Genomic DNA, 12,552 nt, shown 5'->3' with positions numbered 1-12,552 from the left:
ACCGTCATGTATCTGTTTGCGCAGGAGACCGTCCCAGTCCGGAGGGTGATGCGGCAGGAGGATCTGCATGTGGTTCCAGAACCTACAGAAACATGAGAAAAAAAATTAAATGGAACGTATCTGTATAAGGCATCATGCCTGTTTATAAAACGATATCCCGATCTCGTATATATCTAACTCTCGTTACCATATAGTTGTGTCTTAATTAAGAGAATGCAAAATCATTCGGATACAACGTTGATTCACTCATTTGCCATAATGCCATAAAACACACTGACGCCCCATATCAGGTTAAATGCTAAGCGGTTTTCAAGTTCTTCTTTACAGTGAGCTGACATTGACTGATGCAAACAATTTACCAGGCAGACTGAACACCAGTGTCGCATGTATTCGCGTACGTGCTAGCAGCATGTACCCCCGTATTTTGAAAACAGAAGTCATCTAGATTACAGTCTGCACTTTTCCTCCCGTTTTCACAATCCACAAAAGCCTTCGATGTCCCACTCTTACTTGTAGTGAAATGTGTCTGGGTCACGTAATATCCTGTTCTGAAAGCCGATATAGAGGTCATCCCAAAATAGGCCTTTCAAAACCGTCTGCCGATGAACTCCTATCCGGTTCTTGATCTGAGCGGGGAATGGAAAGATGAATTAGCCGGTAAATTAAAGTCAACATTAACGAGCGTTAACAATAACCCGGAGTGTACTTAATACACAAGAAAAGAAAACATATTCGTTTTTACCTTCGCCAAGGAGGTTGTATTTTCGGTCATGGCTACATGTTTTGTCTCCATATGTAGGCCAACAGCATATAACTCGAGAAGCTGAGTGTTGATTTTCATGATTTTTGGTATTTGAGTAGCGGTTGCGGGTCGAGTTTGAAAATGGTTGGCGTAGCACATTCTGTCGAGACTGTAGCGGGCCGTGTGTGTGCGTGCGTTTGTTTGAGGACAGCATACCTCGAGACCTTGCTGATGGTTTTTCATGATATTTGGTGGATAGGTAGAGGTTGGAAAAAGGAAGGTCAAATTCCATAATGGGCCTCCCAGCCGCAAGTTACGGTACTGCAGCAGAGGTTCAAAATTGGAGGTAAATGTTCCTAACGTGCCAGGTTTATGACTTTTGAGTAGTGGATACACCTTTGGGCAGGGAGTAAGCCGTGTACGTTTGGCCCCCTTGGCTAGTTTTGAACTGCAGTGGGCGATTTGTTGTTATCTTTGGAAGCGTATAAGTCAAGCAGGGGTTGATGGATTGGCATTACTTTTAGTTTTTACATCCCTTAGGTGATGATTACCTGCATGAAATGTTATGGAGGTTATATTTTCGTTTGTGTGTCTGTGTGTAAACAAGATAACTCAAGAACGGCTGGGTGCATTGGTTCCATACTTGTTGGTAGGGCGTGATGAAAGCTGAAAATGATTAGATTTTGGGCACCCTAGCTGCCTTCCTTGGTACTGCAGCGCGACTTCCAGTTTTGTCCGAAACCTTATGATAGGTGGAATATAAGCAAAAGCCAAATATGCTAATGAGTAACTTATTTGCATAATTTATGTAAGAAATGCAAAACTGCTTAATGATTAATGATGTGAATTTTATGATAAGGACAACACTATGCATAAATTATGAAAATGTGCAAGTCAATTGCATGAAATTTACAAAAGCTCTAAATATTTTATGGAGGTATGCGGAACTCTAGTTAAAAAACTTGAAATGTTGTATGAAAATCTTGGCTTTCTTTACACGATTAATTAGGAAAATGAGTAATTCCAGAAATGGGCCGGGTTTCTCTGACACTCAGTGCTTGCCAAACCGCAGTTGTGCACCACACTTGTATAGTTAAGGATTGGTTTGTGTTAGCAAAACAGTGATATTTCATTTATGCTGACATGTTGTTTATTAGTTTGCGGCCGCCGTGGTATTCGTTTGTTTGTTGTGGGCTATCTTGTTACCTTAAGGCAGAATTGTATGATGGGAAGGAGTTTCACCATTTTGATGTAGAGGGGTATTTTGCCCCTTATATTGGTGTTCTTTACGAGGCTAGAAAAGTAAAAGCGTGGTGGTTCTGTGGCCTTGTTATTACCTTCGACAAGAAGAGTATATTTTTGGTTATGCCATAGTGTTAGGTGAGTTTCTTTGTAGGTCAACAATATAACTGAAGAACCGATTAATGGAACTTCCTGATGATTGGTATTTAATTAGCGGTTGTGAAAGGAAGGCGAAGTTCAAAAATGGCTGACCTGCCTTTTTCCTACGTTACTACAGCGTCTGTATATGTATGTGTGTTTGTTTATGGGCATTATTCCAGGTTAGTTGAGATGGATAAAATGGAATTTCCGAGTGATATAAACACACAATCATGCATTCGTTTGCTTTTCGGGTAGGAACTCTTAGTAATTCATGAATGAGACATTTAAGTCTTGAGTGGAACTGTTCGGGTAACTCTAGTTTTAAATGGTATTAAACATAATATTGCAGAAATATGGTATGCAGATCCCTGATGCTGTATTATCAGCTAAACACGTTGCTAACTTTTACACTAAGGTTCAATGGAAGTTAAGCAGAACGTGGTCCATAAAAGATATCTTAAAGATACCAAGATTTCCTAATATTACCTGTAGGTACGCATGCTCCCTGGCAGGTCGGTGTTTGGGGAAGGTCAGGTCTAAGAAATCGACCAAGAAATCGTATCCGCCCTCAACAGGCTGAAAGTTGTCATCTGTCTCTATCATCTGAAGGAAAAGAGGACCAAGTCGTTTGTTGTATAGCCGATAAATCACATTAAGAAGCAACACCGCCTTTTTAAGAAGCAAATAGCAATTCTTGGGTTTCCTTTGCGCCAGTACCCGTTGTGATGCAAAATTTGCCTGCGGCAAGACACCGCTGGGATACCTCTCGGTGTTTTCACGAGTAGGTTACGACGTCTATTTGTCGAAATTAGAAAAAGCTCGATAACCACAGGGTACCCAATGTGGCCTCGTAGGGGTCCCGCCCGTAAGTGCAGAAAAAGCAGCTCGTAATTTAACTGCTCTGCAGGGCCCCTTTTTCCAATTGTGACCTAAGCATTAGAACAGACGGAAATGTTGATCCGCTAGTAACAAAACTGGGTTCAAAATTATACCGTGCCTTGAGGTTTGACTCTCCTCAAATACTAAAAAAATCGGTAGTGAACCAAAAGAACCGGATAATTTGATAATTTGAGATAATTTGATTTGATTATACGGATGGTATCCACTGGGAAACCCAAAACCGATGCGAGTGAGCGAATAAAAATAAACATTGACCAAAAAGAAAGTTGCCTTCATTAAGAAACCTGAAAAGAAGTCAGGAGGGTTTAACAAATGACTGAACACAGAAACTGGTTTTAAATGACTGTTTCGTGGTGATTTTCGATCTCAAAGTCAATCGTCACTAGTTGTATGCAGTAACACTAGGCCTGTCTGATTATATATGGCAAGAAATTGGAAATGGGAGATCACAGTGCATTTCCAAACCTAACAGAAAATCTAACATAGAATGGTATTGCATCCAAGGGAATTGTTTGATATTTGCAACATAGTACACCTTACATGCCTTAATGGCCAACATCACTTAACATCACTTTTCAATGAGGCACACACCACATAACATAACATAACATAACATAACATAACATAACATAACATAACATAACATAACAGCCAAGCCACACCACATTTTTCGAAACAGAACATAACAGCGACGGTCCATAAGCACCAGCTACATGTGGTCTCACCGTGGTGGTCTTGCAGCAATTAGAGTGGCCCCACGCATGTCATGCTAATTAAACTTTGACCCTCCCCAGGAAACAGCGTCATTAGCCCCACTGTTCACATGCATCAATCCAAACACACAGTCCACTCTACACAAAACACGAGTTATATCAAATGACAAGAAGTAAGATCCGTTGTCACAACGTACATCCCCTAATGGACTTATTCAATCTGCCTGTCCCTGCTAAAACACATCTTCTCGAAAACGACATTTCATCACTTAACAACCCTTGACTGACTTTCTTCAATACATACTTATAACTAGGCAAAAAAACGTTCACATACGCGAACCTTGGTAAAGGCTTACCTTTTTCAAAATAAGTTGTTGAAAAAACGGTTTAATGAAAACTGGTTCTTTAAACATAATCACTTTACTAAGCTGACCAATACATGATAACTTACCCGAAGTACCAAGTTGTAGTCCCGAAAGCCCGCCCATTGGTAGTAGAAGGGGACCCAGTTCGGGTAGGCAAAAATCTCGCTCTCAATACTCTCGTTGATCTTCTGGATGTAGAAGTCAAAATCCCAGCTGTCTTTGTAGATCTTAGTCCCCGTTGGAGGGTCTACAATTGCAAGTCTGGGAGTAGAGGAAATGATGGACATGGTAGTTCTTCAGTGCACACAGGCAAAAAAATATTCACCTCTCAATCTTTTGGTATTTCCTCTCTTGCCTTTCTCGGCAATTTGTCAGTATTAAGTGCAATTGATTTACCAACCTGACTCAGAAACTGTTCTATTTAGTGTTGAAACATTCCCATACTATAGCACATGCTTGTGGCGAGTGAGCATCGGGTAAAATAAAAGATACAAAGTCATCATCATCATCATCGGTCGACGTGCTTTAATACACACGACGGAGATATACCGCCCCTTAACGGGGTGATTTACGCTTTCGTATAGCTGAATACAATGCGGGGATGCGCCAGGTCTCCCGTCGAGATACAAAGACTTTTGATCCCGTCTTTGTTGACCTTGACTGCATTGACCAATACTCACTAGTGGAAAGTGGTTTACTTCTTAGATCACGACAAGTAAGTGAAAATCAGTTGCGTGTTTGATACGAGAAGAGAATTTACAAACCCGTGGTTAACGGAGTCGTTTAATATCAGAGCCATGTCCAAAGTCGCTCCAGGCTTTGGGGTCCAAGTTGCTATACGGTCTGAATATTTATTGATGAGGGCATTCAGCTGGTCTGCCTGGTTCTTTGTGTTTGTGTCCAAGATGTATCTGGAACAATATATGAAAATAAACAAAAGTCAAAGCCTATAGTACATAACTTAATTATGATACGATTGGTTGCTGTACATACAATTGGTTGCTGTATTAGCGCATATCTAACGCGAATTAAAACAATCACGACATTCATGAAGATATACCAAGGTAGTGCAGTACTGGTTAGTAGAACCAGTAAGCATTGCTGTGTGAATGGTTGGAGAAAGACAACAGAATCCAGAAACATTGTCACGTATCCGTCAGTAGTTGCTTAGAAATTTATAAAGAAACTTAATACAATTATGTTAGAGGTGATTACATCAGCCAACTCACTTGTCGGAAGGATGAGCTTCCACAAAGTAACCAGCGAAGGGGCAGTAAAGCTTGGGGTGGACGTCACGAACCACTTGCGTCTTGTAATACAGCAGCTTTTTTCGCTCAGTGGCGATGAACTTGGCTTTCCATTCCTCTATGCAATCAGCAACAACAAACGTACGATTAATAGGTATTTACTTTACTTTATAATTAGTTAAATCAAGTTGGATAGAACTTTCTAATGCTCGATAGATTTTAAAAAATGAGTCACCGGGGGAAAAAATTCAACAAGGCCATTCGATTCCCCACCACCTTCTAGAGACCTTGCTAGCACTTTTGCCCCGGCTTCCTGTTAGTGTTAGAACCGGTTTGCCTAGAATTCAAATTCCAGATGTGGACGTGTTACATATATTTTCATCTGTTGTTGACACACACCAAAAAGCACAGAAATATAAACAAGTGATCGTAGCTACCATACTCTATGACGTATTCATTCTTCCCCCTCATAAGTTGTAGCAATATACATTTTGCCGATGATATTGACGGTCCAAGACAGACGAATAACGACGAGCAGGAAAAAAAACGAAGCCCTGATATTACTGATAGCTTAAGAGGACAAAGTATATACTTGTTTATTATAACTCTGGCACTGACCTATGCATTGCAAATTGTGCTAGGAAGCCAGAGTCTATATCTGCTTAGGGACTCCTCTACCGCGGCAGCTGTTCTCACATAACTTAATATCTGCATCACGCAACATCTGCTTGGCAATATCCAATTAACACAACGCCTAACACGCCGAAATAACGCATACCTGGACCAATATACCGAGAAACGCAGGGGTGATAGTTCTTACATCGATTATAACAACAGGTACCGCGAAAAAAATTTCATCATCGCGCAAGTGAGTGCAGACGACATGCCAAACTACATACGAACGGAGCAAACGGAACACAGAGATACAGATGCGAACAGTCATCACAATACGATCAAAATACTCAGAATACTCAAAATTTAGAGACTCAGTACTTTGAAACCACAAGGGTGGGCTGAAACATTTACCGGTGTACCGCCCTTTGAAGTTTTCGAATGTCATAGGAAACCCAGAAGCTCCTCCAGCAAAGTCACTCATCATGATGTCCACGTTCTTAGGCAGCCGCCCACCATTTGGCTGAGTGCAGTCCACTGTGTTCAGGATCAGATGACCTGACAACACAAATTCATTTCCTTATCCTTCCCATCCCTTTCCTTCCCTTTTCTTTCATTCTTTTTAAGATTGTTACCGCAAAGATCATTCATATAAAGCATTATTTTGAAAAGAGAAGAATCAGATTGCTCCTTGCAGCCTAGAACTACACAATAGCAAGAACATTGCCCATGTGCACCCACCTTTGTAGTCAACTAGTATGCAGGTGTCCATGTCAGGATGAACGCCGTCCATCAGGATCATGAAGCGAAGGTCAACATTGATCTATATAAGTAATCAACGTACTCAATTTAACCAACTAAGCAAGAAACCAACCAACCACAACCAACCAACCAACCAACCAACCAACCCCCTGCTCAATCAATACATCAATTAACTAAGTATATAGAATCAAATTATTTGTAATATTCTACTAATCGAACCAGATATAGCACTGTTTCCAGACATACAGGTGCGTTCCGTACGATATTGAAAGCAACCAAACGCTACTATTTGTTTTAATCTCAATGTTGCAAAGAAGACTTAACATTCGTTTTGATACTGTCTCTGCCATCACTTGCCTTTTGCAAGTAGAGTGGGAACCTACTTTTAGCTTTGGTAACAACATTCCAATGTTAACGTCCTATCCACAAGCCCTGGGATACTACTCATATAAAGTTATCATTATTAGACAAAAAAATTTCACCTCTTGCCACACACCAAAGCTGCAGACTTTGATGCAGTTTAACTTGACCCCGCTCTGCTCCAGCTTGCAAAAGACCGGCATGGACGTGTCTCCTACGTAGATTGGGATGTTTGGGTTCCTTGCCGACAGTTTCTCTAGCGTTGGGTAGCTTTGAAGAAAACAACATTTTAATATCTCCGTCCAGAAGCTACAAACTGTCATAGCCTAGATTAGGGTAATCTTGTAAGTAACATAAGAAAAGAATGTTAGACGTGCAACTTGAGTACTAATCGTAACGAATAAATGTGGTTGCTGTGTAGCTAAGAATGATCTACAGAGAAAATATCCAAAGAAAAGAGAAGCATCTGAGCAGCAATTATTCATTTTAGAAGTGCAAGATAAGCATTTCTCTTCGAAGTATCACAAGCATACATTTTGGATGTATTGGTATACCATATTCTGTGCATGTGTCATTTGTTCAACCTTCCTGACCACTTTGATTTCATAATGAAGACAACATTTTTTTATGTAAAACTTTTTTATTCGCACGCTTGCACCAGTTTTTGAATTCCCATAGGATGTCATCCATATAATCAAATTAACATGGCCTAATAAAAAAAAGAGCGATTACAGTCCCGCACTAGTATGAAAGTACCGTGCACCAGAAAAGCGGCATTCCGTTTGTGAAATAAAAACTTTCTTTCTTTCTTGAAATACAACGGTGCCTTCTTTGTTAATGTGTGAAACACTAGCATGCTGTATGAGTGTTGTAGTTAAGAAATAAAAGTTTGTTTACCGTACAAAACAACTAATAGTATAGTAGCACCGTAGTTCCGGATCTTTCCCACATGGGCTTTTTTTTTTAAATTCAATTTTGGAACAGTCCATTTTTACTTAAAGGGTGAGAGTGGAGCAGAAAAAGCTGAATAATGTATAATAGCTCCTCAGCAAAAAGTTTTTAAAGTGTTCGAAGAATCACAGCTATTACTCAATGAAACATTATTTTTTCAAGTGTTCATTTCAGGTGTATTATTCCGATTACATCTTGCTTTTATTATTGTTTCTTTTTATCTCTATTACATCATGGCAGTAACTTAACACGAACCAGCCTACTATCATTACATCGGAATGTGACAAACATTATTTCTAATCAAGGATCACAACTGGCCCTGCACGATCCACTTTCATATCATTACGTTCAAATCCTGAAGTATGCATGCCTGCAAATGCATTTATAAACTGCATGTATTTGTAATTCATGCAGAATGAATATTGTAATACAACAATATACCATTTGGATTGGCCTGAAGTCTTAACAATATTTCTTGACAGTGTTGAATACAAAGCTCTGTTCCGTCGAACACTTTTTGCTAACCTCAAATGATCCGAGTGTACATGACTAATGTACATGAGGTCAGCACGTGACAGCCTTTCCAGCCAATCAGCGGGCGGTTCGTGGAGCAGCCACCATCCCCTGGCAAAGGCGGGTCCGGTCAACCAGGGGTCAAAAATCATGACCTTGTCTCCAAGTTTGAGCTCCATGCACGCATGCGCCAGGAAGGATACCTACGAGGAAGTAGGCATTAAATGATGGGCTGATGTTGTGAATGGCATTTACTTTGAGTCTCACTCGTTTTCATCGCCAAGCAGATAGGGGTTTCGGTCATGAATTTGGAGGTGGGCTAGAGTGGCCGTTATTTGATACGTAGGGAGGCCAAAGTGAAAGTAAACATCAAGGACAGTTCTGTTGCATCTTTACCAGAAAAATCGAGTTAATGCTAAAATCTAAAAGTATGGTCTGAAAGAATGTAAAACAGATTCCAAAAGCAGCATAATTCATTTTATTGTATCCCTTAATACCCCATATGGAGCCCAAATTACCATTGCCAATAAAGCATAATACTTTGACAATTAGGCATCATGATGGTTAACAAACAACTACACAAACATCTGCCATGATTTCCCCCATAGTGAAATCGCCTGATTTACTATAGCCCCAATCCTGAAAACTCACCATAGACACCCCCACTTCTCATGGCTCGTATTACGTATGGCCCGATTAGGAGACAATTTTTTTTACAACTAGATGTTTCTTTCTCTAGCAACAGTAAAACTATTCATCAAAATCACCGCTGATTTCAGATAATGGGTCTTAAAATGTCTAACATTTTAATACAGTGATAAAATCCTGCTTTCAGTGGTTCAGGTAACCCGCTATCACACCCTCTTAACTTTAATACGTCATCTTTAACTTTTGGTCTGTAAAACTTTAGAACCAATGCTGTATCGAAATTCAAAACTTAAGTTTGTGCTTTATCGCATGTACCAGAATAGCCATCGAAATTTCAAGAATATTCAGCCATAAATTGTTGGATTTTAGATGGTCTCTGAGGGGGGGCTCAGAACTCTCACTCACTCACTCATCCTCGCCGCATCTCAGAACGCTATAACGATAAATAGCTGGAGGGTTTAACTATATGGCTGACCTTAGTGTCACATACCTATCACACATACAAAGTATGAGCCGATTTGGCCGACCCCCATCTTTCGACCTTTGCCTGCTTTTGTGTGGTTTTCTTGTGCTACGACTGTTAAACGTCATTTCGCCGCACATTATGAGAAATGTGAACTCAAACCTGGACCCTTGAAACACCTTTGTCACTTTGTTTTTGCCGGGAACTACCATCAATAGAAATTTTTTTGCGCGCCGTTTATGATGCAATAAATTATTACATTATTCTGACCTGAACTTCTCCCGGTACGATTTCCTGGGGAGGTCTGGCATCTTTCTTCCACGGTTCAGGCGGAGTCTGCTCCACTAAGGTGAGGCCCGTGCCTTTCTCGTCCAGCTCCGGTACTGTAGAAAATAGCGCATTAGGGAAACTCTTGCACGAGTTATTACCCTCGCACGCAAAGTGCATACTTAGTTACTACAATAGATCGTTTTCACAGAACGTTCGAAAACCGTTCTATCACGCGTGGGCGCCATGTTGGATGATAACCTGGATGAATAGAACAGAACGGCGCTATCAAAGTTACTTGCAGAGGGTTCAAGTGTGCTGTTTTGTCTCCGTACTGGGAAACATTAAGTGATGTAGCCAAGGCTAGATATCATGACACAGTTGCATAAATACGTCTTGATCCATATGCTTAAAAAAAACGGCATTCAACGATCTATAACGATGGTTTCGATGGTGGAATCGTGGAATACCCGGCCATCCGCTGCCCCTACCCTGAGACTACATAATTATGAACTTCTTTCATAGAGGCAGCGCACTGAGAACTAGCTACCGATGCCCCAACGCACGCGCGCACGAGCTTTATACCTGCCCCATTATCCAACTGCCCCCACTATCCGCTTGCCTTACGGGACAAGATTTGGCGCTTCCCCGACCATAACTCCGTGAGGCAAGCCGCCAAGCGGATAGTGGGGGGCAGCGGAATAGTGATTAGGTTTGTGCGTGTATTTGAAAGCCCTATTGGAACATCCTCGTCTACGAGGAAAGAACCATGATGACAGAAAGCCCTACTCACAAAATAACAAAAAAAAACCACATAATTTTATTTATTCATTTGATCAATCAGCATTAAAGGTAATCAGGGCAGGTGAAGTTACAGCTGCAGACTGTGCACTTAATACTGAAAATTCAAACTCAGAATGCTTGGCACATGTTTTGTCAGGTGCCAAACTGTATAAGTGACAGCATGGAGGTGACAGGAGCTACACCAAGCTTGTAGAAGTGTCCCTTGCCACAACACAAGCACAGAGCTCAGTGGAAGACAAGCCCGACAAGTCGATTCTGTACTAAAATCATGCGAGATACGGAACTGGGCTGTCATAGTATTGTGTAAGAGTGTCGCCATACGTGCGTACATATTCAAGTTCGTACGCAGTGGTCCGTATGAAATTCTTAAGGTGGGGCCACACCTGCGTATATATCTAAGTCCGTATGAGGCGCACATGGCAGTATTTGCCTCCACCAGGCCCCACAGGTCGTTGGAAAAATACTGTAAATGCAGAAATGTTCGCGGTGGATTAATGTTCGCGATTTTCGCGGTGACTGCTTCACCGCGAACTTAAATCCACCGCGAACATTTTTCTATTATGGTATTAGATTGCAGTCTATGGTGTTGCCGCGAAATTAAATCCACCGCGAAAAGTCCTTTTTCCCGCTACCGCGAAATTAAATCCCCGCGAACTTAAATGCATTTACAGTAATAGAAATTGAACAAACGTAAACAGGTAACATGTCAGCTGGGTCGCTAACCATACTTCTCGGTCAGCTAACTCATCTGGCATGTTATGTCTCTATATTTGTCTAATTTGTACTATTTTTCCCGCGACCTGAGGAGCCTGGTAGAGACTAAGAGCTTCATACGCACCTCAAACGGACTTGAATATAAACGCAGGTGTGACCCCACCTTTAGCCTCTATCAAGCCCCACGGGGCACTGGATCTTTAGTAGAAATTAGACAGATATAGACAGATGATATGTCAGGGGAGTTAAGTGACTCAGGAATACGGTTTGCGACCCAGCTATCTAACTTCTCTGGTATGTTATTTGTCTAATTATATTTTCCGCCCGTGTCCTAGGGCGCTTTTTTTGTCCGTGTAAAAAGGAAAACGACCACACTGCGCCGTGCCACTGCGCGTCATTTCCTTTTTTTTCCATTTTCATGTGCACACAAGTGTGAACGGAGCGAGACCGCCCAGTTTTAATGACTATCTCCCTTGGAACTTCAGTTATTTGGTAGTTTCTGAAATTTGCTTGATTTTCGACAGAATATCAGGCGCATACTGATAAAAATATCATTTACAGCTTGTTTTTGTGTGACAGGGCCTTTGCGTCCGAGACATACCCCGTGCCAGAAACCAACTTTCAGCCCGCTAAAAGAGCATTAGTCTGTATAACGCAAACTCCGGGCCGGGGCTCATGTTGTTAATCAAACTAAAAGAGGATGCACTGTAAGGAATGTTGTTAACTAGAAACATTGCGCAGGCCGTATGCTGTTTTCATGGAACTCGCAGTTCGCACGGCAAACATCCAGCCCGTTTCCGAATTAAAAAACTTTCTTTCCACGAACGAGTCCACCACGCGCAACACAGCCGTATGGAGATCGAGCAGCTTATCATCCAACATGGCCGTTCGAACGTTCGAACGCGACTGTGACGTCATTGCAAAACGATCTATAACTCCCAAATACAAATATAACGTTACAAATATGATGTTAGGTGTACCTGAGCCTCTCCTTGGGGGTGAAGCTGTTTCTGGAGTGGTTCACAATATTTCATGGTGGATGAATCCAGCTTCCAACCATGCATTGGTGCATTCCGCAAACACTGCACAGGGACACCATACAAATAGT

At 41.4% G+C, this 12,552-nt stretch overlaps 1 protein-coding gene across 1 annotated transcript in view; it reads right to left on the bottom strand.

Annotated features, from left to right (window-relative positions):
- Positions 1 to 10,117, bottom strand: part of LOC118430247 (cytidine monophosphate-N-acetylneuraminic acid hydroxylase-like) — a 14,896-nt gene extending 4,779 nt beyond the window's left edge. The window contains exons 1-11 of the mRNA XM_035840957.1: positions 9,930 to 10,117; positions 8,561 to 8,751; positions 7,207 to 7,354; positions 6,704 to 6,785; positions 6,377 to 6,520; positions 5,333 to 5,468; positions 4,868 to 5,014; positions 4,190 to 4,364; positions 2,612 to 2,728; positions 511 to 626; positions 3 to 82 (exon numbers count right to left, since the gene is read on the bottom strand). Of these exons, the coding sequence (XP_035696850.1) occupies positions 3 to 82; positions 511 to 626; positions 2,612 to 2,728; positions 4,190 to 4,364; positions 4,868 to 5,014; positions 5,333 to 5,468; positions 6,377 to 6,520; positions 6,704 to 6,785; positions 7,207 to 7,354; positions 8,561 to 8,751; positions 9,930 to 10,106 (1,513 nt within the window). The 5' untranslated portion in view covers positions 10,107 to 10,117. The remainder of the gene's footprint in view (positions 1 to 2; positions 83 to 510; positions 627 to 2,611; positions 2,729 to 4,189; positions 4,365 to 4,867; positions 5,015 to 5,332; positions 5,469 to 6,376; positions 6,521 to 6,703; positions 6,786 to 7,206; positions 7,355 to 8,560; positions 8,752 to 9,929) is intronic.
- Between the last annotated feature and the right edge of the window lie 2,435 nt (positions 10,118 to 12,552).

Source organism: Branchiostoma floridae, chromosome 14, assembly GCF_000003815.2.
Source record: "Branchiostoma floridae strain S238N-H82 chromosome 14, Bfl_VNyyK, whole genome shotgun sequence".
Classification (NCBI taxonomy): domain Eukaryota; kingdom Metazoa; phylum Chordata; class Leptocardii; order Amphioxiformes; family Branchiostomatidae; genus Branchiostoma; species Branchiostoma floridae.
This window is presented reverse-complemented; position numbering and strand designations above follow the sequence as displayed.